The 26,895-nt window shown below is 45.6% G+C and overlaps 4 protein-coding genes across 8 annotated transcripts in view; 2 read left to right on the forward strand and 2 right to left on the reverse strand.

The window, feature by feature from the left end:
* LOC118314126 (NACHT, LRR and PYD domains-containing protein 12) overlaps positions 1-26,895 on the forward strand; it is a 593,122-nt gene that overhangs the window by 527,355 nt on the left and 38,872 nt on the right. The gene's annotated exons all lie outside the window — the stretch shown is intronic.
* Positions 1,567-7,031, forward strand: ube2l3b (ubiquitin-conjugating enzyme E2L 3b). Its single transcript, XM_035640379.2, has 4 exons — positions 1,567-1,645; positions 3,597-3,692; positions 3,777-3,963; positions 5,605-7,031. The coding sequence occupies exons 1-4, from the start codon at positions 1,574-1,576 to the stop codon at positions 5,757-5,759; spliced, it is 510 nt and encodes a 169-aa protein (XP_035496272.1). The 5' UTR covers positions 1,567-1,573; the 3' UTR covers positions 5,760-7,031.
* LOC118314133 (NLR family CARD domain-containing protein 3) lies at positions 8,885-18,755 on the reverse strand. Its single transcript, XM_035640345.2, has 10 exons — positions 18,693-18,755; positions 17,848-18,006; positions 17,223-17,327; positions 16,358-16,569; positions 14,049-15,846; positions 12,819-12,995; positions 11,393-11,566; positions 10,463-10,636; positions 10,110-10,285; positions 8,885-9,476 (listed from the first exon to the last, which is right to left on the reverse strand). The coding sequence occupies exons 2-9, from the start codon at positions 17,973-17,975 to the stop codon at positions 10,126-10,128; spliced, it is 2,928 nt and encodes a 975-aa protein (XP_035496238.2). The 5' UTR covers positions 17,976-18,006; positions 18,693-18,755; the 3' UTR covers positions 8,885-9,476; positions 10,110-10,125.
* ydjc (YdjC chitooligosaccharide deacetylase homolog) lies at positions 18,959-26,822 on the reverse strand. Its single transcript, XM_035640369.2, has 6 exons — positions 26,499-26,822; positions 23,641-23,816; positions 22,777-22,927; positions 21,671-21,770; positions 21,336-21,513; positions 18,959-21,147 (listed from the first exon to the last, which is right to left on the reverse strand). Exons 2-6 carry the CDS (start codon positions 23,802-23,804, stop codon positions 20,817-20,819), a joined length of 924 nt encoding a protein of 307 aa, XP_035496262.1. The 5' UTR covers positions 23,805-23,816; positions 26,499-26,822; the 3' UTR covers positions 18,959-20,816.

Below are 26,895 nucleotides of genomic sequence, written 5' to 3' on the forward strand. Positions count from 1 at the left end.
TTGTCTTTGTTACCTGTCAACAGGGCTATCCAGAATTCAGTGCACTGCTTTCTTTGAGATCCCCACCAGGATCCTATTCTTTGTTTGACTGTGCTTGCACCCCAAATAACTGTCAATGCTTTGAGAGTAGTTGGACCGAAGCAGACACTGAAAGTCTCGCAAGTGTCCATTTTCTGTGCCAAGGTCCCCTCACACAACTTGTGGATATCCTTTAAGGCGCTCAACTGTTTCAACATGATACCATAACCTTGGGGTCGCTGTTGGTAGTATAGGCGTGGAGCCAGAAGATTTTCCTGGAACACCCATTAATACTAATGATGAAAGGCTTACATTTATCAGATGAGTGAATATGCTAGATAAAATGTGGTCCCTTTGAGTGGTAACTCGGCCTCTGGATAGGTCTCTTTCCTCTGTGAAACTCCTCTGGGAGCCAGCTCTTTCATAATCAAGAGGACAATGTCTTTTCTTACCGTTAGGCCAAACATACATCCATCTCAACATTTAAAACACAGCAAACTGTACCAGTGCAGTTATCCTGAGTACAGTAACTGATTTTGAATGAATCCGCCAGCATTCTGTAGATCACCGTACTGCGTTCTTCTGGAAAGACCTCTTCATCTCAGGATTCCATAAAGTTTACTTTCACTAATTATATAACTATACCTACTGATAAGTAGTACTATATCAGCAAACTTCATGCTAAGTTCAAAGTCAAATTCAAAAAGCGTATCCATACTGTGGGGTTGCGCTGGGAGAAGATGAGTGGCTACATATGGGACAGACAGAATAGAAGAAGAAAAGTATTGGGAGGTAACATGAAACGATTGTGAGGCGACATAACATGTATTGTGAGGTACTGCGAAAGTGGTAACTTAACAATATTGCCGGATAACGCAAAAGCAATCCTTCAAAAAGATCTCGCTGTGGCCCCATGTGGCTTTGTAATCAGGAATGCCGAAATGTTCTAAATCTCGACCACCAAAACCTTGGGTCATAAACAGGTCAACTCTAATGGTCAGCTGTTTACCTTAGCTGAGGACATTTATTTGATTGTTGTTTTTTAAATGTGAATTTCCCTGAAATGTTCATGTAACGACCCGAGTTAATAAGCTACTGGCATATATATATATATCAGCTGCTGTCATCTAAAGACCTTTGTGATGAAACATTATCAAAAGATTTTTATTATGTGGAATGCCATGGGCGTGGCCCAGTGGCAAAGTTTGATGTGACATATATATACACAGTAATGAGTAGAACCATGTGGGCTGCCTTGTGTATTTTGGGAAGACACAGTTGTGATATATATATATATATTTACAAAAATATAATATATATATATATATTTACAAACATATAATATATATATATATATATATATATATATATATATATATATATATATATATATATACATACACACACACATAGTCATGTTCAGAACCATATATATTTATGTGTGTGTGTGTATATATATATATATATATATATATATATATATATATATATATATATATATATATATATATATATATATATATATAAATATACACACATAGTCATGAGCAGAACCATGTTCGCCGCGCTGTGTATTCTGGGAAGACACAGTAGTTTCAAGATGGCGGCGAGCAGGAGGCTGGCCAAGGTAAATCTCCCGATCCCGTTATTTTCGTACAATTTGAAAAGTGAAACGTCACATTGGCGGCGAGCGGACTCGTTCCCCGCTCTCCTAAATCCGCGCGGGACGACGTCGTGTGAAGAAACCGTCGGCGCCACGTTCCGCTGTAAACTTATTCAAAAACGAGAGGTCACCACTGTCCAACCCGGCCGACCCAGCGTCACCGTTACGCGGCGGAGCACCGGCGAAATAGGCCGGAGAGCCGGAGAGAGCCGGAGAGAGCCGGCCCCCCGGGGGCTACCGACGGGCGGGTGTTTCCTTCACCAGCCGACGCTGACTCCCATGGGGTCTCGGGTGTTTTGTGGCCGGGGCATCGAGGGTTTCGGTTTGTTCAACGCAGCGCCGCCATCGAGTTTCCCCCGCACAAGGCGGGTGCTAACCAGCTAGCCCCGCTAGCTCCGGATCTTAGCCACCTTGCTGCTCGCTAGCTCGCTAGCGGGCTAGCTAGCTCGCGTCCGGCCGCCCGCCCCACGGACTCCGGTCCCGCTGGTGCGGAAGTGCTCGCTCGGGTCGTGTTCGGACGCGCACGTCGTGTGGACTCGCACCTCGCTCTTGTCGCCGGTGTTCGTGCGTGCGGACGTTTGGACGAGTGTCCATTCAGCGCGGTCCAACGTGTTGCCGTATCCGCCTCCCGGTGTTCGACGTGCGATCGCCGGCCTCTTCCTCCCGGCGCCTGCGTCTTTATTTCAGACACATGACCAAATGTAAACGAACATGTCACAGTCATATTTTATTTTATTTTTGGAAAACCTCTCAGATTGTTGAAGTCACGAGCTGTCACGTGTCATAATGGGGAAGCCTCTATGCGAAAGTAAAAATGCCACTGCCCCTATAAAAAACACCGTGTTACTCATTAACTAGACCGTTTTGATTTGTCATGATCATCGAGATAATTCCCCTGTAGGAAGTGGAGAGGCCATAACTCAGGAGGAGTCACGTCTCTGAGGATGGGGTGTCAACAGCAGGGTACAGATTGTCACGTCAGACGTCACCCTGGACAAGTATCAAGTGTTCAATGTGTGCGGTCGCACAATGTGCCATTTGCAGACAAGTCGGTGACACTGGTCATAAGCGGCCGTGAACCTGATGACACAAGCGCGCCCTTTTGCTGTAATTTTCTGCCATAAAGTAATGGCCACATTTTGAACGCTACTTCCGTCCGTCACTGGGCAGAGTGTCTACGGACGCGTCCGTAGATTAAGATTGCGTCTGTGGTGGTGGTGGGGGACACGAGTCTTGTGATTGGCCAGCGACACCAGTCCCGACACACTCACGCAGCACCAAAGTCTGCCGATGGACAAGCACACAGACGGACCGATTTCTGACGGCCCCCTCGGGAGGACGCACACAGCTAAAGTAGAAACTACTGTTATAATGCAGAGGTTTATATAGATATAGATATATGTATAGATTTATGATTATGTGTCAATATGAAACTGGCAGGAAAAATTAGGATGCGATGGGCCGACAGTCCAGTTAATTAACGAGAAACTCTGCTACCTCCATTATACAAGGTTGACACAATCCTACTTTTTGGGAACCATTTTCAGCTGCCTACCTGCAAGTCCAATTGTAGCAAAGGCAGCAGGAAGTGTTGAAACATACAGTATGGTACAGTGAGACATGCAGGAATCAATAAGCAGAACTGAAAAGCAATGAATCACGTTTCTTACTTTGAACTAATTTGAAACCGGTTCTTGTTTAAAACTGGATCTCTACCTACCAATAGTTATGAAGTGGAGTGAAAAGAAGAATATTTACCCGCCACCGAATGGAAGTAGAGCAGCACTTGTATTTAACAACAGTTCTTCAGTACATTTATTAAACCTAATTTTGAAATGTTTTTTAATTCCTGTCCATCACTTTCTGATGATTCTTGTTCTCCTCTGTAATGTACATCGTCTGCCTCTTCCCTCAGGAACTTGAAGAGATCCGCACGTCTGGAATGAAGAACTTCAGAAACATTCAAGTCGATGAATCAAACCTTTTGTCATGGCAAGGGCTAATTGTTCCTGTGAGTAGCCGTCCCTTCTTCACTGCTATGTTATCTGTGGGTCCACCGTTTTCCTCCACTAACACCCCCCCCTCTCATTTTCAGGACAACCCCCCATATGACAAAGGTGCGTTCAGGATCGAAATCATTTTCCCCACCGAGTATCCTTTCAAGCCTCCCAAGATCACATTCAAGACAAAGATCTATCACCCCAACATCGATGAGAAGGGCCAGGTGTGCTTGCCTGTGATCAGTGCAGAGAACTGGAAGCCTGCCACCAAAACTGACCAAGGTGGGTGTTAGTATGACAGAGGGCCTCAGTGGTGAGCTGATGCTGATAATCCCATATTATTACTTGTCCATATGTCAACACATTGCAGGGCTGAGGGTGGACGTTATTCTATAGATCTAATACGGAATCAAAATAGCTGCTCGCGGGCCGGTCAATCAAGCACAGTAATATAATGCTCAGCAAACTGCAGTTAGAAGTTCCGGACCTGCTGGAAAAGGAAATCGGCATCTTCATAAAGGTCTTCAGCAGACGGACAATGAAGTGCTCTAAGATCTGCTGGTAGACGGCCGCCTTGGCTTTGGACATGATAAAACACAGTGGACCAACATCAGTAGATGACAAATCATCATCGACTGCAGGTCTCCAGACGCCACCATTTTTGAGACCAAAAACAATCCTTCCGACACAGGCCCCTGTAAGCCTCTGGGCACCAGTTGCAGGGTCGATAGTTACGCTATTGCCCCCATGACGACCATTTCCACTTAACCAGAAGGTCGTTATATTCCCCATTCACAACTGGAATTGAAATGCATTTTTGGTAATCAGATTGTAACCAGACAGAGCTTGACTACACAAAAGTCCAGGTGTAAATGCACCAAAGTCACATTGTGATTGGATTGGCCAAACCACCTACAGAGGTGAAGTGTTGTGTAGAAATAAAAATCACATAGCTAGGCAGCTAAATCCAGGAACCGTCTTCTCCTCAGTCCTCATGTTATTTTATGATGCCTGCGGATGAAGTGTAACCCAATTGAAAAACAAATATTGACCAACATTATAAGACCAATTGTGACATTGTGCTTTTTTTCAACGTTTGGATTCAGAACGTTGATGCTCCGACAGAAAAAGCTTTATTCCCAGCCATGCCTTTGCCACACTTGTTGCAATAAATGCAAAATTTAGCCTGCTATAGTTAAATGCTGCATCTTCCACATATAACACTTATGAAGCCCTGATTATCCAACGAGAGCACACATCTGAGGTTCACTGCCATGTGTCTCAGACTTAATACGTCCAGACAAGCTTTTCAACTCCGCATCAAAAAGTAATCTCTGTTCAAACGGACACACCTGAACATGCATATATCACGTGAACATTCATGTAGACTGGGCATGTGTAAACAGGAAGCAGATTTTTTACTCTGCACCCGATTTCTTAGTTAAAGAAAATACCAATGACTATAAATGGCGTTGGTGAAAAGTACGAGCAGGGAATTATTTTTCTGTTACTTACGACACGTGATGGCAACGCTTTGCCTCGAGTCAGGTCGGGTGTATACGCAGCAGCCGTGTGGATTTATCCTAAAAACTCCTTCACTCTGAAGTCATTGATACAGACACTCTATTAATTTATGAACCAGCTGTATGATGTGAGTTCCTAAACCTCATGGCTCCTGAATGCAGTGTCCTTAAGCAGCTGAATGTGAACACGGTCTGTCTGATGTTCAGCATGTGAACGCACCACCAGGAGAAGATTATTATAACACTCATTACATTATATATCATTATAAAGTATAATATATGTCCATGTCGAGCGAGTGTCACGTCTGACCAGTGCTCTTCCTCCCGGCTCCCGCTGCTCTCCAACTGTAGGAGAAGCACTGTTCCTGTTTGACTTGGTTTCTCTGGCTGTGTGTTGCAGTAATTCAGTCCCTCATCGCGCTGGTGAACGACCCCCAGCCGGAGCACCCCCTGAGGGCGGACCTAGCAGAAGAATACTCAAAGGACCGTAAAAAATTCTTGAAGAACGCTGAAGAGTTTACAAAGAAACACGGCGAGAAGCGGCCAATGGACTGACCACCTGATGAGCTCGTAGCCCTCTCTCTGTGTCTTTCTTCCCCCTCTCCTCTTCTCTCGCCTGCCCAACCAAATACCGATCTCACTCCCACCTCTGTGCTCTCCATCCACCTCACCTCACCACCCCTCTCACTCACTCCTCCCCCCACCCAAAACGCCCCCACCCCTGCCGCCCAGGAGCCGCCCAGCTGAAGCCAGGCCGTGGCAGCCTTAGCCGCCCTCCCCATCCAGGACTCTCTGTGGATCAGACAGCTTCCTCTCCTCTCCTCCTCCTCCTCCTCCTCAGCCATAAACATCCAAACCATTTCTAACTTTCTACTCTTTTCTCAAAGTGAAAAACGGAAAAACAGAAATGCTTAGGGAGCGTGATGTGCAGATGAAGAGTTGGATGATGTGTTAACTTCCATCTATATAAACGACTCTAGTGTTAGATAAATCTCACATAGACATGTTTTTCTGAGGTGTTTAATTTTTTGCGGAGCAGGAAAAGAGGTCGATGAGTCTTTCATCAATAATCTGAACTGAAAAAAAACAAACGTGACTGAAAGTAAAGAGGTCGTAGCTCAGACTGAGACGTTCCCCTCACCACAACTGCTTCTAGACTTGCACTGTTACCCCCCCCCACCCCACATACACACACACACACACACACACACACACGTGTAAGAAGTAAATTGTTTTTGCTCAAAATGCTAAAGAGGATTCTTGAGTGTTAAAGTAAAAGCAGTTTGTTTTCAGACGTGCAGATCATCCGACACGCACGTACGCACACACCCTCTCATCTGTACTTTAATGGAGTCCTGCGACACACATCAGTTGCACTCTAAGACCCTGCTGTTAAAGTTTCCTGCATCACAAAAGGCTACTGTGACTTTCTTTTTACTTATTAACTCATTTTTTTTTCTTTCTCCACCGTAACATGTTTGATTGGCACTTGATATATTAAATTGGTGGGAATGTGGGAAGAAGTCGTTGTGTTAATTTGTATCCTCCACGTCTCCTCTGGGCACCGCTGAATACGTTCAAACCATTCACCACACCGAGACGTGATCCAGCAGCAGGTTGATTTGTAGCTGAGCGGGGCCTGAGTGTAGGGGGGTGAGGAGGAGCTCGAAGAGGACACACTCAGCACCTGGGAGGGGGCTGGCTGTCCGGGGACGTGATATGGGACATGGGGAGGGCAGTGGCCACAACTCCACCATGTAACAGCTGTTTGATCTGGTCCCAATACTGTTTCATAATAAAGATGGCTAACCATTTGGCCTCACTGTCGACTGGATGTTGCATGTTTGGCTTGTTAAGACGAGACGGGTAGAATGCGGATCCATCAACTAGAGGCTGCAACTAACGATTATTTTCATGATCTATCAATCTCGAATATTTTTTCGATTAATCGATCAGTTGTTTGGTTCATAAAATGGTGAAAAATGACGTTCGTGTTTCCCAAACCCTCAAGATGATGTTTTGTTTTGTCCACACCAAAGATATTCAGTTTACTGTCACAGAGGAGCAAAGAAACCAGAAAATATTCACATTGAAGAAGCTAGAATCAGAGAATTTGACTTGAACAAATGAATCGATTATTAAAATAGTTAACTGTTGCAGCTCTACAATCAACACGATTCATAAAAAATCATACATGGACAAATGGTAACGACTATATTTAAATAGCAACAATGCAAAACGTTGCTCGATGCTCAAACCTTTTCTCAAACGTGTAAATCGGAGCCATTGACATCACACGGGGGAACCACTGACCAGCATGACTTATTCATTGTCATATTAAATGCTCAATATTAAAGTCAGTTGAACTTCAGGGATATCAATCTGTCCATTTAGGAAGCACAAGTCATTGTGAATCACTGCTCCACAAAGGACTGGTTTCACACGTGCTGTCCAGAGACAGTTGCTCTCTCCTCCTTCCTGACTGATTCTTCTCTACTTCTGTGTTCTGCCACGAGGTGGAACCTGCAGCCCAGTCAGGTTGCACAGGCAGTCCAGCTCCCCAGGATGAAGGTTTGCTGCGTCTCCCAGCACAGTCTCAGCCTCAGGAGCAGGGAGGAGACGCCAGGAGGCCGGCCATTACACCAGGAAGGCTGGACAGGACTGCGGGAGGTCATCAACCCAGCAGCACCCCAGTCCTGCTGGGGGTCAAAAATGTCCTTCCTATCTACTATTCCCATCTTCTATTCCTTGACCTCAGTGGGAAAGGTCATGAGGTCAAGGAAAGGTGTCAAGGAGGACTGATAGGACTTAGGAAAAGCCGACAGCTGCTCAGAGAATCTGACTCCACTTTCACTAAACTACGTCGTCATGTCACAGAGGATGTTGTTGATGCGTCTGTCGTGGTGAAACTACACGTTTCAGAAGATGAACTACAAAAACCTCAGCGGCTCCATCAGCATGTTTTAGTGTTTTACCACCATGTGACGTCATATGTAACAGTAACTGACATCTGGGTCATATTCATACTCTTCTTCTTCTACTTCGGATTGAATTGTTTACGTTCGTGCATACAGTTTATGCGCGTCATGTTAAATATCGCCGCCACAATGAATTGTGGGGCGTCTATATCTCTTCACTCTCACAAACGAAGCTCCAGTGTACCCTATGCTAAAGGAGATAGGAAAGGAAGCATTGAATCTCCTTTCCTAAACACTACAAGAGCGAGCGAACACCAGAATTGGCAGGTTGGCCGTTGGCGCCTCGCCCTCACACTGAGAGCATGTGACAGGCGTGAAAGAGTCTGGATTCGCTGTGGTGATAGTCATGCTGCCTGTAGCATCATCCAGCATGAGCGGTCTGGTGGTGGGCTAGTGGTGCTGGAGCTGGACTACCTGTGCCTTGTGGTTGTCCTGCTGTTGCTGTCATTAACACCACAGCAGGTGGAATTGATTCACAATCACTTCCTGGTCAGTTCCATATCCCAGAAGTATATTTGACTTGGTTTTATACTGTACTAAATGAATTCTAATCTTGTATGTTATTTATTCCTACAAAAAAGGGCATGCATTGGGAGGTATGGATAAGAACCTGACCTTCTGAAGACCTAGAGAACCCTGCAAGACATCGGATAACGTCTCACCATGACGTCAACATACTGAAGGTAAAACATCAGACATGAGTTTGATTTGCTTCCATTTATTAGCACATTATGTTTCAATAGAAACTGAATCAAAACATATATTTTAATGTAATTACCCAGACAAAGGCCATACATATTACAAGTGTAGTGTTACAGGTGATTAAAATATTCAATCAGAGACACAGATGAGAAGGTCACTATGACATCATACTGCCTGAGGTCCTGTGAAGAAACATTCAGATGGAGGAACATTAAACATGCAAGACCAAAACTGAAATAAAGGAGGTCTTATGACTACAACCAAACCTTACTGTATTACAATGTGGTCTATTTTTGTCACTTTGATTTGTCAGGAATAATAAGTTTACAAGTTGAAGCTGAGCTCTGGGAACATGAGAAGTCAGACGATCTGACAAGTTGGACAGTTGATCGTATGAATAGTTTTCCCAGATCGGAGCCATTCACACAAAACTACACTACAAAACCCAAATTGTTATAGATATGTGCATGTGAGTACAGTGCAATAGAGGGTGAGCGTCAGAGCGTCTGGTCACAGGTGGAGGGGAGGAGTCTCAGGGAAGATGGCTGCCTGGACGTCGGGCTCTCCTCTTCATCATCTTCATCGGTCCGATCTGTTGAGAGAAGACGACAGACGTGACGAGTCGGTGGAGGAGCAGCTTTCGCGGCTTCACGCTAACGTGTCGGAGTGAACGCGCTGAGAGAAGGATGGGAACTGACACCCGCTGCTAAACGAGTCCCGGGGATATGAATCAATACGTATCAATAAACTGGGACTGGATCGCTTCTGTTGTCCGTACTGACTTCAGAAAATAGATTTCCTATTTTTCTATTGCCACATAAGAATCACATCAACAACTCAATTTATGATTGAGATATTAATGGATGATTCATTCAAAGTTCATCTGATGCTGTTCCAGGTAACGTGATGAAACCAACAGGACCGTCACGTCTGCGTTCATCCACTCAATCTGAACTGTTCACTAACTCATAGTCAGATCAGGGCGAGGGGGCGGGGCTCCTGTGTGTGTGTGTGTGTGTGTGTGTGTGTGTGTGTGTGTGTCAGTCAAAGTCGCGTGGAAACATCGTTGCCGAGGGAACCAGGTTGACATCTGTCATCCCTGAACGTGATTCAGCTTCACCGAGGAAATGATCCAGAAGAACAGTGGAGGTTCACAGGGAACTCTGGATCTTTGCTCTGATACTGACTGTGATCAGAACAGTTCTGACTCCAGACCTCCACTCACCTCACTGGATCCAGACTCAACACACGACTCTCTGGACAAGATCACACAGCTTCTTCACTCCTGAATCCTGCAGGTTGTTTCCCCTCAGGTCCAGTTCTGTCAGGTGGGAGGGGTTGGACTTCAGAGCTGAGGCCAGAGAAGAACAGCTGATCTCTGACAAAGTGCAGCTCCTCAACCTGGATAAAGAATAAAACATGAGACTTTAGTAATAATAATAATAATAATATATTTGATTTATAAAGCGCTTTTCATGTACCCAAAGAAAAGTTCCTGCTGGAAATCATCCAGTGTTTAAAGACACCAGCACACCTGAGTTATTAATAACAATATACAGTGTGAACATGGTGTCTGACCCCAGAGTCTCCAGTCGACAGTGTGAACTCTCCAGAAAACCACACAGCTCCTTCACTCCTGAATCCTGCAGCTTGTTGTCACTCAGGTCCAGTTCTGTCAGGTGGGAGGAGTTGGACTTCAGAGCTGAGGCCAGAGAAGAACAGCTGATCTCTGACAAACTGCACCATTTCAACCTGGATAAAGAATAAAACATGAGACTTTAGAAAACAAAGTTTCTGCTTGAAACCGTTCAGTGTTTCATCGTCTGTTCAGCATGAAGAAAGTTGAGAACATGGAGGTTTAGAAAAGTGAAACTCCAAACACCTTCAACACTAAAGACTCAAGTGTTTCAGTGTCAGATGAACTTTCATGATCCAACTCACAGACACTGAAAGTTTGTTTCATCGTCTGATAACATGACATGAACAAAATATTGAAACGTGAAAACCATGAGACATTTAAAGTGAGATGAGATTTGTCTTTGTCTCCACGTTGCTCGTCCACAGTCAGTGGACCATATTCCACAGTCCCAGCTGAGGGCCGAGGGGGACCGGGCCTTGTCCCTCCAGGCCCCCCCTATCTGGAACAACCTGCCTGGTGCAACACTTTCTGAAGATGTTTCCAGACAGGACCTCTGGAGAACCACCACAGAAATGCATCCAGATATTTTCCAGAGTTTGTGGTTCAGATGTGACAAACAGCAGGAGATTGTTGAGTCAAACAGGTTCAACACAGAAGGTTCTATGGAAGGACCGACAGCAGAGGTTCCTGAACATGTCCAGAGGAACATCTGTGGACATTAGTGTTGTCACATACAGCCCCTCCAGAGAAGATCAGGACCAGGTCTGACAGCAGCCTCACTGTGCTGTGAACGCTGCTATATGAATAAAGTTCATCAGGATTATTACTGTTATAACTATGAAGAAGAAAATGTGAACATGGTGTCTGACCTCAGAGTCTCCAGTCGACAGTGTGGACTCTCCAGAAAACCACACAGCTCCTTCACTCCTGAATCCTGCAGCTTGTTGAGGCTCAGGTCCAGTTCTGTCAGGTGGGAGGGGTTGGACTTCAGAGCTGAGGCCAGAGAAGAACAGCTGATCTCTGACAAACTGCAGTGAGTCAACCTGGATAAAGAATAAAACAAAGAATCAAATCATTGAGGATCCTGATCAATGAGTCTTTGTCCGTCTGTTCTTGTGGATCATCATCATGTCAACACAACATTCATACACCTGTTCATGTCAACACAGACTCATGACCTGCTGCTGACCTCAGTCCAAACTGTAACGAGAAGATGAATATCAAATCAGAGATGTTCCTTCTCTCATGTGTCACGCGACCTTCTTCTCCCTGAAGGTCTGTGGGATTAAAACATGTTCAAAGTAGAGACAGGTCCTGATGGTCAAGTCCATTCAATCTGGTTCCTCAGCCAACAAATCCCTGATTGTGTCTTTCATTCACTTCCTGAGTTCAGTTGATCTGAGCCACTGTCAGTTACGGTGAACAGGACCCAGAATGCAGTGAGTGGTGAAAAAGATGATTTAATAAACAGTAACGAAAAAACTGACTTACAGTCTATCTAGGAAAAACTAACAAAGTCCAAACTCTGGTGATCCAAAAACTCCAACTGAGGCAGAAGAACCAAACCAAAACACAGAAATACAGTTAGGAACAAAAACCAACGAACAGAAACAACAAGGCACGAGACACAGGGAACTAACAGGGCAGGACCCACAGGTTGGGTGAAAATCACCTGACGAACTGACAGAGGACTGGGAGCACAAAGACTGAATACACAAGAGAAGACTGAACACAGGTGAGACATTAGGAACAGGTGAGACAGTCACAGGGACAAGGTCAAGTGAACAGACAAGAGACATGGAAACAGGAAGTGCAGAGACACGAGGACGGAAACTACAAAGTAAAACAGAAATCACAAATTCAAATCTCAACATAAAAAACAGAATGTCCAAACAAACCAACAGTTTTCAGTCCTGTCTGCTGATTGGTCCCTACATCACAACTACAATGACCACGTGCATCCATTAGAACACAACAGGTTGTATGAACAGGTTCATACATCTGTTTTCAAGAGAAACTCAACTGGAGTTGAGTTTCTCAGAAGTGATGGATCTGACAGAACTGTCAGATCCATCACTTCTGTGACACGAGCTCTGAAAAATATTTCTTTGTTGAGGAGAGACGCAGCGTTTGTCATGTTCAGATGAGCAGCATCACCAGAAACCTGAGAAATATCTCAGTGTCTCCACGACTCTGGATCACAAACACTATGACTGGTCTCACCAGAACTGAAACTTTAACATTGAACATGTTTGTGTCCAAAACAAACCCAACAGATCCAGTCAGTGAACTGACCTCAGAGTCTCCAGTCGACAATGTGGACTCTCCAGTCCAGCAGACAGAAGCTTCACTGCTGAATCCTGCAGGGAGAAGTTGTGGGTCAGGTCCAGTTCTGTCAGGTGGGAGGGGTCGGACTTCAGAGCTGAGGCCACGACTTCACAGTGAGTCTCTGAGAGTTCACAGCGAATAAATCTGTGAAGAGAGAAAATATAAAACCAGACAATCTGTGATGAAAACACACTTGATGCACATGATGAGAAAACAAGTCATGATGTATTGACCATCTGCTCTACACGTCCATGGTTCATCTCATCCAATCTCATTGTGTTGGACATGAATCAATAATCCTCCTCAGACTTTTAATGTGAATCTGTGTTTTACTTGAATCTGAGATGAATGAATGAAAAGCAGCACGTTGACTCTGATGTGCTCTCATATGTCCACACATCTGATATATCAGGACACGTCTTTACTTCTCAAACTCGTCGTCTCGACTCCCAACTGACACTGACTCAGGTGACGTCACTCGAGGAAACTCCTCAGCTTCCTCTGGAGACACTAAAGGTTTGATTCTGCAGTTTTCTGTTCTCAGATCAGAGATCATTTCACACTGAGTGAACCCAACTACTGATCTATACTTATCCATCATGTCACTGATCACGTCTGGACCAACGACTGTGGATAAAGATGGACGACATGACAGCTCCCAAAAGATCTGGGTCGCCCCCTGGTGGCTGGCTGCAGTACAGGTCATGAACTGGGTGTCAAACAACTGAAAACCTGTCTCAATGAAAGGAAGGTTGCCTTCTGGTAATATGGAGTTACTGTGTTGAAAGGAGAGAGAAGTGACAGAAGCACTGATGATGCTGTTCTGACGCTTCTCAACTCACTCACTAAACAACTTGTGCATCCTAGAGGATATGCCAGGGTCTTATTAGTGGACTTCAGTTCAGCTTTCAACTCAATGAAAACCCACATTCTCCTGAAAAGGCCAATTGATCTCAACATCAGTCATGGACTAGTTCTCTGGATCAGAGACTTTCTTACTTGCCCCTAGGAGATCCTCTCTTCAGCCAGTTTGAGCCCTTGACCTCTGGGAGGCGCTATAGAGTCACTGGCCACAAAAACCCTCTTCAAGTTATTTTATTCCTAGTGCCATAATTAAAAAAATAAAGATATTGTGGCTTCAGTTTCGTGCAGTGGGAGGAAGTGGAGACACGTCGTCCATCACTGGTCTGGACTCACCGAGCCGTTCTGCAGTTCCTCACAGCTGGGATCAGTCTCCGTCGTCCCTCCAATGATGTGTTGTACTTGTTCAGGTCCAACTCAACCAGAACCTCCTCTGACATCTGCAGCATGTAGGCCAGAGCAGAGCAGTGGATCTCAGAGAGTTCCTTCTCTGATCTGTTCTCTGACTTGAGGAACTCTTGGATCTCCTGATGTACTGAGAGGTCGTTCATCTCCATCAGACAGTGGAAGATGTTGATGCTTCTGTCAGGAGAGATTTTATTACTGTTCATCTTCTTCAAATTGTTGATGACTCTCTGGATGATCGTTGGATGGTTCTCTGTCCGACCCATCAGGCCTCTTAAGAGTCTCTGGTTGGACTCCAGAGAGAGGCCGTGAAGGAAGCGAACAAACAGATCCAGGTGGCCATTTTGACTTTCGACGGATTTCTCCATGGTCGTCTTCAGGAAGTCTTCCAGTCGATGTTGTGTGTTGATCCATTTTGTTCCCAGGAAGTCATCCAGTACTTTTGTTTTTCTGTTGGTGACACAGTGGAACATGTAGACTGCAGCCAGAAACTCCTGAACGCTCAGATGAACAAAGCAGTAGACGGTTTTCTGGAAGATCATACTCTCTCTTCTGAAGATCTCAGTACAAACTCCTGAGTACACCGAGGCCTCTGTGACGTCAAGACCACAGCGCTCCAGGTCTTCTTGGTAGAACATGATGTTTCCTGTCTGCAGATGTTCAAACGCCAGCCTCCCCAGCTTCAGGAGAACCTCCCTGTCGACCTCCGTCAGCTCCTGTGGCCTCGTCTCACGTCCTTCATGATACTTGTTCTTCTTCCTCTGTGTCTGAACCAGCAGGAAGTGTGAGTACAGGTCAGTCAGGGTCTTGGGCAGCTCTTCTCTCTGGTCTGTGGTCAACATGTGCTCCAGAACTGTAGCACTGATCCAGCAGAAGACTGGGATTTGACACATGATGTGGAGGCTCCTGGACGTCTTCACGTGTGAGATGATTCTGCTGGACAGCTCTTCATCACTGAACCTTCTCCTGAAGTACTCCTCCTTCTGGGCGTCGGTGAAGCCTCGTACCTCTGTCACCCTGTCAACACAAGTAGAAGGGATCTGATTGGCCGCCGCAGGTCGGGAGGTTATCCAGACGAGAGCGGAGGGAAGCAGATTCCCCTGGATGAGGTTCGTCAGCAGCTCGTTGACTGATGAGCTCTGTGTGACATCAGACACAACCTCCCTGTGGTTGAAATCCAGAGAAAGTCGGCTTTCATCCAGGCCGTCAAAGATGAACAACAGTCTACAGACAGCGAGCTTCTCCTCTGTGACCTTCTGTAATGATGGATGGAAAACACGGAGCAGCGTGAGAAGACTGTGCTGCTGGTCTCTGATCAGGTTCAGCTCCCTGAACGAAAGCAGAATCAGCAGACTGACGTCTTGGTTTTCCAAACCCTCGGCCCAGTCCAGAGTGAACTTCTGCACCGAGAAGGTTTTTCCAACGCCAGCGACGCCGTTCGTCAGGACGACTCTGATGCGTCTCTGCTGGTCGGGTCCGACTTTAAAGATGTCGTGGCACTTGATGGGAGTTTCATGGACGGTCTTCTTCTTGGAAGTCGTCTCCAGCTGCCTCACCTCATGTTGGGTATTGACCTCTTCACTCTGTCCCTCTGTGATGTAGAGCTCAGTGAAGATCCTGTTGAGGAAGGTTTCACTTCCTCTGTCATCACTTCCTTCAGTCACACATTCACATCTCCTCCTCAGACTGATCTTATGTTCATCTAGAACCTGCTGCAGACCACCATCTGCTGAAAGACAAGAACCAGAGTCAGACGGAAGACAGAGAGTCTGATGATCACTTTCATTAGATACGTCCAACTATAAACAGAGAAATCTTTGTCTTTCTGTTTCAGGAATTTCTATACAACCGCTCATACGATCGACTTCAATCTTGGGTGTTTGGCTGAGGACCAGAGGAAGTGCAGTGTTGACTCTGAAGGTATTTTGGATGAACAGAAGAAAATCACAAACGCAAACTATAAATCATCTATATAAACCTAACACAACATGTAACTAAGTTGGATGAAAGTGCATCAATAACACATGAACCTTGTCGAGTGTGAAGTTGTTTGAATGATGCCTCATGAAAAGCTGCCAGCTGGATTAAAGCTCAACAATCAGACACATTCTGAACTGGAACTTTATTAAAACCTCTAATCTTGTGGTTTTTATCATCATATTAAACGTCAGTGCTGTATGATTGAACAAATGAACCATCAGACAGAAGTTCAGTGTCACTCTGCACAGAGCTGCTCTGACCTGCTGTCTGAGCTCCAGGTCCTGTTCTGGATCTTTGTCCACACTGGGGACAGGAGGACTCTCCTGGTGAACCCGACTGGTCCCAGTATGAGGTGATGCAGCGTCTGCAGAGCCAGTGTCCACAGCTGGTGGAGACTGGATCCTTCAGGACGTCCTGACAAGAAGCACAGCAGGACGGCAGCTTCTCCTCAGAAACATGACTCCTCTTCTCTCTGTGGACACGGAGACTTTTCTTTATGACACATTGCATCAGCGATGGCAAACCCACAGCTCACCAGTCGAATGCAAACATCATCTCAGACAATCTTTTTAACTTTACATTGTAGAAGCAGACTGCGTCCTGATTGTGGGCGATGTGAGCCATGTATTGTTGATGCTAAACAGATTCATGCTGGTGCCGATGTGTCCTTGCTGTGACCAATATCTTGTTGAAGCTATAGAATATAATCACATAGATGACCAATGTCATGTTGAATGTAGTATGATGGCGGAGATGTGTACATGAGTGGACAAGTAATCATGTGACATCTCACACTGCCTGTTTCATAGATGGTGGATACAAAAGAACTGTTGACCCATGTGCACTTTAAATCGTCTTCGTTTTGTGCTGTGAACCACATCTCAAAATAAACGTCTCCCACTGAAACTGCTCATCAGCTGCTTCGACTTGTCTTTCTGCAAACCTCCTGAAACATGAAATTCCTTTCCTTCCTTTTGATTTCATCAGTGCTAGTTCTCTTCAATGTTCCTGCACAAAACCTCTGAGCAGCTTCAGTAAAGAACAAACACAATGTGACTGTGACTTCAGAGAAATCCTGAGTAAAGATCTTTGACAGCGACTAATAAATGTGAAACAGTCTCTTACTCAGAGTGTGAGGGTCCAGGTTCACCACTGAAGTCCAGAGGTTCATCTTTGGACCGGTCACTCTTCATGGACACACAGCTGAACACTGGAGACTCTGATCTTTGTCTGTGGACAAATCAAATTAGAGCTGCAACCGTTAATCGCTTAGTAATCAATAGCGAAATGAATCGCCAACTAATTTGATAATCAAATTTATCGGTTCAATTAGTTCTCATGAAAAAAAGGCAAAATTCTCTGATTTCAGCTTCTTAAATGTGAATATTTTTGGATTTCTTTGCTCCTCTGTGACAGTAAACTCAATATATCTTTGGTGTGGACAAAACAAAACATCATCTCAGGGTTTGGGAAACACGATCAACATTTTCACAGTTTCATGACATTTTATGGATCGAACAGTTATCGATTGATCTAGAAAATAAATGACAGAGACATCGATTATGAACATAATCATTAGTTGCAGCCCTAAAACAAATATGTTAATCACATCATCAGAACTTGTAATGAGCATCTTCCCATTGTGAACATTTCCTCTGTGACTGGAAACTGTGAAGAGTTTCTACATCGACATGTTGGAGGTTGATTTACTGAACCAGACACAACGTGAGGTGTGGAGACAGTCTCTTACTCAGAGTGTGAGGGTCCAGGTTCAGGACTGAAGAATGGAGATTCACCTTTGGACCGGTCACTCTTCATGGACAACCAGCTGAACACTGGAGACTCTGCTCTGTCCTCGTCTTCCTCCAGATCACTCATCTTCTCTGGTCTGAGAGGTGAAGCTCCAACACTGGAGACACACGAGTTCATTATGATAAACTCAGTCCTCGTTTCTTTACATGTAGAATTAAAACCACGGATATTTTCTCTCCATCATAAAGACACAGTTTGACTCAGCTGGTCGGACTTTAGATCCACGTCACACGTCACATGTGTATCACTGCGTCACAGTGAGCCTCAGTGACGAAGGTCCGGTCCAGACAGACGCCGCTTTGGACCGGACCTTCGTCACTGAGGCTCACTGTGACGCAGTGAGTTGATGTGTGAGCGCACAGGAAGCAGGAGATCAGACAGGAAGCAGGAGATCAGACAGGAAGCAGGAGATCAGACAGGAAGCAGATCAGACAGGAAGCAGGAGATCAGGGAGTGAGATCGAAATGTCAAATGGTCTTGGGAAGTTTCCTGAACCTCGATGTAACCCTGAAGTATTTGATCAGCACCATAACAGTTGTTCAGATTCTCTAAATGCTTAGGAAAGGAGCTTCAACGCTTCATTTCCTATCTCCTTTAGCAGAGGACACACTGGAGCTTCCTCTGTGAGGGTTAGGAGAAATAGACCCTGAAAGTACAGGTTCAAATTTTTCCTACAAGTTCTCACATTGTGTTCTACAGGTTCACAAATCCCGTCTACAAGCGCTTGCATTTTGCAACATATTTACCTTCGTATAAACCTGAAGTCAAACAATATGAACTCACCAGCGGCAGTTTCCTGATCTGCTCCTGAGACTGACTCACTGAACACTTTCGATTTCATTTGCTCCTCCCCCTGTGTGTGTGTGTGTGTGTGTGTGCTGTTTAACCTGATTTAAATAAATGCTCAGTGTCTCAGTGAGTCTCCCGTCAAGCTTGTTTTTATAGATCACAACCTCTGTGTGGGAAGTGGCGAACGCACGTTTCTAAATGAGACCCCTGAACATCTCACCAGGATGTCAACATGCTGAAAGAAAAACATCAGACACAAGTTCTTATTCACTTCATTCATTAGCATGTCAAGTTCATAGAAACTGAATCAAAGTATGAATTGTTACCGTAAATACCCAGACAAAGGCCGAACACATTACAGACGTACTGTTACAGGTGATTTAAAAATATTCCGACAACATTCAGTCAGAGACACACATGAGAAGTACAGTGCTACACAGACCTGAGGTCATTACAAATCACCGCTCCACCATGTTACTTCAAAAACCTCAGAGACAAGTTGACTGGTTGAACTGAGAGACGCCTGAGGCAGAAACACTGGGACCCTGCTGGTCCAGCACTGACTGTCACTATGACGTCATACTGCTGAGGTCCTGTGATGAAACATCCAGATGATGGAACATCAAACATGCAAGACCAAAAGTGAAATAACGAGAAGTCACACGATCAGACAAGTTGGACAGTTGATCGTATGAATCGTGTTCCCAGATCAGAGCCATTCACACACAACTACACTACAAAACCCAAGTTGTTATAAATATGTGCATGTGAGTATAGAGCAATGAATGGAATGAGCGCTGTGCAGCGACTCAGGCTGGCTTTCATAAAATACAAACCGTCATCACATCACGTGACAGGTTGTAAGTTGGTGGTCTTTGTAGTGTTGTGTGATCCACACTCAGAGGCTGTGAACGCCGCCTCAGTCAAGTTCATCATCGCACACAAACCTCAGAAAATAAATCTATGTAAATAGAACTGGACGTAGTCGCACGAGTGTCTGAAATCACCAGCAGAGGGCGACTCAGTGGATGTAAGAAGAAGTCAGTTTCTATAGAAATCTCTGAGAAAACTCTCTTGATTTATAACATCAGTCAAAAGGTTCCTGAGGAGTTTATGCTTCAATCGCAAGATTCAAGTCTTCTTCCATACACGATGTTCATTCTGTAAATCATCGCCTCATTTAGGGTCAAATAGACGATAAAGCACAGATACAGTGTGGCGGAATGTTCCGGAAGTGTTTCCTCAGCACCATGATAAGATCGGTTCAGATTCCCTAAATGCATAGGAAAGGGGCTTCAATGCTTCCTTTCCAATTTCCTTTAGCATAGGGTACACTGGACCTTCCTTTGTGAAAGTAAGGAGATATAGATGCCCCACAATTCATATTTAACTTGACGTGCCATGTACAGGTGATAATTAAATCCGAAGTAGTAGATAAGCATATAATATGACTGAGAAGGAACACAAGTCATCATGTAAGTTACTGTTACATATGATTCATAACATCTGATGTCACACGGTGTCATGTGGAACATCCACCGTCACATGACGACATAGTTTAGTGAAAGTGGAGTTGGATTCTCTGAGCAGCGCTGTCGGCTTTTCTTAAGACCTATGAACCCTCCTTGACACCTTTCCTTGACCTTGTGACGTTTTCCACTGAGGTCAAGGACAAGACACAGGAAGGACGAATCCCAATCCACCCCTGGTCTGTCCAATCAAGGGTGGCCACTTGGCAGGCACGCACAAACACACTGAGTTTGTGTGTTCTGTGCAGTATCTTAGTATCTCAGCTGTTCTCTTCTGTACAATGTATTGTGTTTATATACTGTACAATAAATAGTGACATCTTCTTCGTGATAGCATCTGTCAGACTCGACAGAAAGCTCCTCGTGTGGCAGTGACAGTGAACATCTCTCTGTGTCTTCTCATGTCCAACTGTTCTTATCTCCACCTAAAAGCTGGATGATGTATTGTAGTCAGACATTCACCAGTCCCTTTTTAGTGTGCCCCAAATCATGTTAAACTCATCATAATTATAGGACTATAATAATAATAATAATTTTTAACCACTGGAACAGAGCTTTGGACGTTGTCGCGCTCCTCGGTCGGCGGTGCTCAGAGGTCTTTGAAGGCACAGAGCTGCACTCGCTGCTGGCTGTAGAGCGACTGCAGCGACGGGTCTGTCAGCAGGCTCAGCTCATGCTGCCTGTCAGCCGACTGGGAGAAGTCATCAGGACCCTCCCCACAGCCCCCCTCCTGGGGGCGGCTGGGGTAACCCGGGTGAACCATGAACTCTGCTGTGACCACGGGGCGATCGGAGGCCGACGCCCCGCTGGGGGCTGCGCCTGAAGGCCCTGCGGCCAGAGCGTGGCCGAGGGCCCGCTGCAGGTTGGGGACGGACAAGTTCTGGCCCATGGTGGTCAGACCCAGGTACACATCTGGCCACCTGCGGACGTGGAAAAGAGTGAGCCCATTATTTTCATGTGATTAATAAAGCTGTGTGCACACATGGAGCCCAGCCATGGTTTCACAAACATTGACTCGACTGTGGCGGCCCGTCATACACTCATAACAAACCCAAAATATTCAACATCACAGATCTCTAAAGGTGCGTTCACTCCCGCACACACAGACCTGATTCCATAGCGTGAGAAGACGGGGATGGAGTCCAGCGCGTCCTTCTCCACCTGCGCGTAGAACCTGTGGAGGTGCCCCGGCAGCCAGGGGCAGCTGTGCAGACCGGACTCCACCGGCACACGAGTGTATGGAATCCTGAAATCGGACAGCACCTGCGCAAACACCTCACGTACCTCTGCAACACACACACACACACACAGCCCGACAGCCGGGTCATGACAAACTGACCTGAGGACAGTGGAGGTCACGTGACAACAGAATTGACCCGTTTGTGGGATTTAGTCGAAAGTGACTAGTTAGAGTCTTCCTTCCCGGGAGCTCCCCTGCGTTACCTGGCAGCACATGGATGTGCTGGTGTCCGTCCATGTGTTGGGGCAGGTGACCGGTCAGATCGATGAAGAGTCGGACCTGGGCCCTCAACTCCAGCTCCACCTGGAGAGTGAACACACACCAGGACGTGAGCACCACAGCAATTCTGCTCCTTGCCTCCAGCACAAAGCATATGGCTCTGTCCAACTGACACTGCAGACAGGACAGTCGTCGTGGACTATCAACTGTCCCGCAGCCCTTTTTTCAAAAATGCCAAAATTCTTTGAGCTGGACAGAATTTACTGTGGTAATCTACCGCCCTTTTAATGATAATTCAAATTTGAAACGGTAGAGCTAACGGTCAGGAATGTCACCGTGAACCCGGTAACCGTTTCATCCCTAAGCGTGATCGACAGCTGGTCCGTCTGTGTTTGGTTGCAGGTTGGCGTGAAGTGGACGAGCTCTCAGTGAGACCCGCCCCCAAAAAACCCAACATGGCGCTGGGGAAAATGAGAAACTCGAAGCTTCACAACAGCAGCTCCCAAACCAACGGGTGACGTCACGGTGATGTTCTACTAACATCTGATACTAAAAATAGACGAGTGATTACTGTAAAATGTATTACGTCTCATTAGAACATAAAAGATCTTTAAGTTCTGTGCTGTTCCTTCATTGCATAGCCGTGTGCAGAACTGTCACTTGCTCACTGAACACCGGCAAACACAGACTACCATGGCAACCCTGATGTGTGCAAGTAAAAATTCATCGCAAAGTAATGACCACTGCGCGAAGAACATTGTCTGTCGGCTGGCCGAGCTCAGAGCAGCCAACGGGATCTGATTAAACCGATGACTGCAGTCATGATGGACTGAGCAACTTTCTTTACGATGTTTAGAACAAACAATTACTAGCGTGTAATTAGCTTTGTTCATAACAAACCCTCATGAGTCACGTGACTCCGCACAGTGAAAGCAGCATCCACAGGGTTCACGCCTTCATGACGAGGACGGTACAAACTTAATAGTTTTATTGGCAAGACACAGATGTGGACAGGATTTCTCCTGGTGCTGCTGATGGTCCGGATGTTTGTATAAAAAAATCTATGCTGCTGTTCTGTGGAGCGATGTACCTGTCCCATGCTGAGCTGCCCTCCCTTCAGGGCCTGACGGAAGCCCATCTTCCCATGGAAGAAACCGCGCTGGTTGATCAGGGTGGAGGCCTGCTGGCTCACTGGAACCCCCTCGGACAGGTTGGCATGGAGGCCAATGGGGATGTTGTGTCTGAACACAAAAACTAAATTAGAATGTTGCAAGTTTAATGTTCCTTACTTTTATAACTTAACAGTTAATGACTGAATGGACTGTATTTATGTATTATATTTATTTTAATTTTTTCTGTCACATTCACACACTGTCAGAAGAGTTATCGGACACAATTCAGGGTTAAGTGTCTTGCCCAAGGACACTTAACATACAGGGGGGAGCTGGGATTGAACTGCCAACCTTTGGATCAGTGGACGTCTTAAACCACAGCCGCCGTAAAGGGGCAGTAAGCGATTTTAATCCAATACACTTTTTGTGAAAATCAGCAAATATTTCCTTGCGGTCCGCTAGCTGTCGGTTCCGTGTGCATCCCTGGCTCCGTAAATTAAAAACAAAGAAAATGGTGCGGACCGCGTACTAGGAACACTTATATTATTATCATTTAATATGAATAGATTGAACAGTTATTTATGAGGTAAATTCAAGGCTTACTCATATTTTTGTTCAACTCTAAGATTTCAGCAGCTTGTTGTGGGGCGACAGAGGGTCTCCGCCCCCGACTACAGTCAGATATTTGTGCAAATGGCATATTTTGTTGATTTTTGAAGTGAAGCAGCAAACAGCAAAAAAAAATCCAAATGCTAATGCACTGCTACTTTTTATTTCATGGACATAAAAAATTATAGTAGTCGTAATAGTCTAGTGATAGTAACACGACTACACCACACTACCTTTGAGCCAGCTCAGCTGCCTCCTTTGCAGAAGCGCCGTTAACCAGCAGTGACACATTGGTGATGCCTCCCGCCTGGAAACAGTCCACGAGTCCCTGGTTCCTCCGGGGACAGTAGCCGAAATCGTCCCCCGTCACCACCAGCATCATCCTGGGCTGTGGCATGACTGCTGGTCTCTGTGGAGGACACACAGGGTGAGAACTCACGTGAGCTTCAATCCCCAGCTCCTCCTGTCCGCATGTCAAAGGGTCAAGCAAGACGCTGAGCCCCAAACTGGTCCGGCTGGATCCACCCATGTCTCGTCTTCCATGTTGCCCGCTGCGATCATGGCTGCGATCAGTGTTTGTGTGAATGGATGGATGAGAGGAGCATACATACATACATTCACCATTCTGTTCCCTGATTGCAGCTTCTTAAATGTGAATATGTTCTGGTTTCTTTGCTCCTCTGTGACAGTAAACTGAATATCTTCGGTGTGTGGACAAAACAAAACATCATCTTGGCATTTGCAAAACACGATCAACATTTTCTGAAATGTTTTGGAGCAAACAACTAATCGATTAATCGAGAAAGTAATCGTCAGATTAATGGATTATGAAAACAATTGTTAGTTGCAGCCCTAAAAATTTTAGCCACAGAAGCAGAGGCTTATATTTTTTTAAACAAATCAGCCATGATTCTAAATTCACTAGAATGGACCCATTCATCCAGATCTGATCCAAAACTACATGTTGAGGAGCAGCTCTAGTTAAGGAGAAGCCAAACAACAACATCTTTGGAAAAGTCCAAAAAGTCAAGTTTCTGTCAAGTTTAATGAAAGGTGTAAATATCTTCTTAGCATCCACTGAGCAACACTCTGGGGAAAATACACCATATATATGTTTGAAGACATAAAAACAAACCCACAATCCCCTTTTCTCAGATGATAGGGTGTTGTAACATCTCTTAACATTATCATGCAGATGACAGAGAAGAGTCACCAGGTGACTGCAGTCAGATGTGACTGAACATGGAGAAGTCATTGCTCACCTTGTGTCCATCTACGAGTCAACACCACAAACAACTTATTATGATGCTGAATTCCAACAGCCACAGAGAAAATGACAGAATCAGTGACTCTGTGACCTGTTTGAACTCTTTAATGTGTGTCCTTCTGATACAGTTTTTAATGTGTAATATTCAATGTTTGAACTGGTCCCTGCCTCTTGTGCAGCACTGAGAGTCACCTGTGTGTCAGTAACAGAGAGTCACCTGTGTGTCAGTAACAGACAGTCACCTGTGTGTCAGTAACAGACAGTCACCTGTGTGTCAGTAACAGACAGTCACCTGTGTGTCAGTAACAGAGAGTCACCTGTGTGTCAGTAACAGAGTCACCTGTGTGTCAGTAACAGACAGTCACCTGTGTGTCAGTAACAGAGTCACCTGTGTGCCTGTGTGTCAGTAACAGAGTCACCTGTGTGTCAGTAACAGACAGTCACCTGTGTGTCAGTAACAGAGTCACCTGTGTGCCTGTGTGTCAGTAACAGAGTCACCTGTGTGTCAGTAACAGACAGTCACCTGTGTGTCAGTAACAGAGTCACCTGTGTGTCAGTAACAGACAGTCACCTGTGTGTCAGTAACAGAGTCACCTGTGTGTCAGTAACAGAGTCACCTGTGTGCCTGTGTGTCAGTAACAGAGTCACCTGTGTGTCAGTAACAGAGTCACCTGTGTGTCAGTAACAGAGTCACCTGTGTGTCAGTAACAGTCACCTGTGTGTCAGTAACAGAGTCACCTGTGTGTCAGTAACAGAGTCACCTGTGTGTCAGTAACAGAGAGTCACCTGTGTGTCAGTAACAGAGTCACCTGTGTGCCTGTGTGTCAGTAACAGAGAGTCACCTGTGTGTCAGTAACAGAGAGTCACCTGTGTGTCAGTAACAGAGTCACCTGTGTGTCAGTAACAGACAGTCACCTGTGTGTCAGTAACAGAGTCACCTGTGTGTCAGTAACAGAGTCACCTGTGTGCCTGTGTGTCAGTAACAGAGTCACCTGTGTGTCAGTAACAGAGTCACCTGTGTGTCAGTAACAGAGTCACCTGTGTGTCAGTAACAGAGTCACCTGTGTGTCAGTAACAGACAGTCACCTGTGTGACAGTAACAGACAGTCACCTGTGTCAGTAACAGTCACCTGTGTGTCAGTAACAGACAGTCACCTGTGTCAGTAACAGAGTCACCTGTGTGTCAGTAACAGACAGTCACCTGTGTGTCAGTAACAGAGAGTCACCTGTGTGTCAGTAACAGACAGTCACCTGTGTGTCAGTAACAGACAGTCACGTGTGTGTCAGTAACAGAGTCACCTGTGTGTCAGTAACAGACAGTCACGTGTGTGTCAGTAACAGACAGTCACGTGTGTGTCAGTAACAGACAGTAACCTGTGTCAGTAACAGACAGTCACCTGTGTGTCAGTAACAGACAGTCACCTGTGTGTCAGTAACAGACAGTCACCTGTGTGTCAGTAACAGAGAGTCACCTGTGTGTCAGTAACAGACAGTCACCTGTGTGTCAGTAACAGACAGTCACGTGTGTGTCAGTAACAGACAGTCACGTGTGTGTCAGTAACAGACAGTAACCTGTGTCAGTAACAGACAGTCACCTGTGTGTCAGTAACAGAGAGTCACCTGTGTGTCAGTAACAGACAGTCACCTGTGTGTCAGTAACAGACAGTCACGTGTGTGTCAGTAACAGACAGTCACCTCTGTTTCAATGACAGTCGACTCGACGGGGACGTGTCACCGTGTGGACACGTTACGGTGCCGCCGGCCACAGGACAACCACACTCAACTAAGTCTCTCCTCCAGAATTAAAACACAACTCAGCCTCACCCATTGTATCACCGACGTCTGTCCATGTATGTTCGAATCCACACGGCGCTGAAGAAACTAGACGAAGCAGCTGCACTTCCGGGAACTTCTTCTTCTTCTTCTTCTCTTGGTTATTGGCGGATTGCAACCAACTCTAGGTGCATGCCGCCACCTACTGTACTGGAGCGTGTAACATCATTTTATTGTGTTATTAGATTCTACTTATCAACCCTGTCTTTTAAAAATGTAATTAGTGCCTCCGTGGTGCTTCTCGTTCCCCTCCATCTCCTTCTGTTCCCAGTGTAACTCTTCTTCGTTTGGAGCTGCTGCTGCTGCTGTTGTTGTCGTCGTTGCTTCTTCTTCGGTGGTGTTTCAGCTGCTGGAGTGAGTGGTCGCATTACTGCCCCCTGCCGGAGTC

The sequence above is a fragment of the Scophthalmus maximus genome, chromosome 3, assembly GCF_022379125.1.
Source record: "Scophthalmus maximus strain ysfricsl-2021 chromosome 3, ASM2237912v1, whole genome shotgun sequence".
NCBI lineage: Eukaryota > Metazoa > Chordata > Actinopteri > Pleuronectiformes > Scophthalmidae > Scophthalmus > Scophthalmus maximus.

Coding starts and splice junctions, on each gene's coding strand:
- ube2l3b (XM_035640379.2), top strand. CDS start 1,574: ATGTTCGCCGCGCTGTGTATTCTGGGAAGACACAGTAGTTTCAAGATG. Junction 1,646..3,596: donor CGAGCAGGAGGCTGGCCAAG/GTAAATCTCCCG, acceptor CTCTTCCCTCAG/GAACTTGAAGAGATCCGCAC. Junction 3,693..3,776: donor GGCAAGGGCTAATTGTTCCT/GTGAGTAGCCGT, acceptor TCTCATTTTCAG/GACAACCCCCCATATGACAA.
- LOC118314133 (XM_035640345.2), bottom strand. CDS start 17,975: ATGAGTGATCTGGAGGAAGACGAGGACAGAGCAGAGTCTCCAGTGTTC. Junction 12,996..14,048: donor AGGAACTGCAGAACGGCTCG/GTGAGTCCAGAC, acceptor CTCTCTTCACAG/ATTTATTCGCTGTGAACTCT. Junction 11,567..12,818: donor TGTCGACTGGAGACTCTGAG/GTCAGTTCACTG, acceptor TTCTTTATCCAG/GTTGACTCACTGCAGTTTGT.
- ydjc (XM_035640369.2), bottom strand. CDS start 23,804: ATGCCACAGCCCAGGATGATGCTGGTGGTGACGGGGGACGATTTCGGC. Junction 21,514..21,670: donor GCACATCCATGTGCTGCCAG/GTAACGCAGGGG, acceptor TGTGTGTTGCAG/AGGTACGTGAGGTGTTTGCG. Junction 21,148..21,335: donor TTCTCACGCTATGGAATCAG/GTCTGTGTGTGC, acceptor CCACGTCCGCAG/GTGGCCAGATGTGTACCTGG.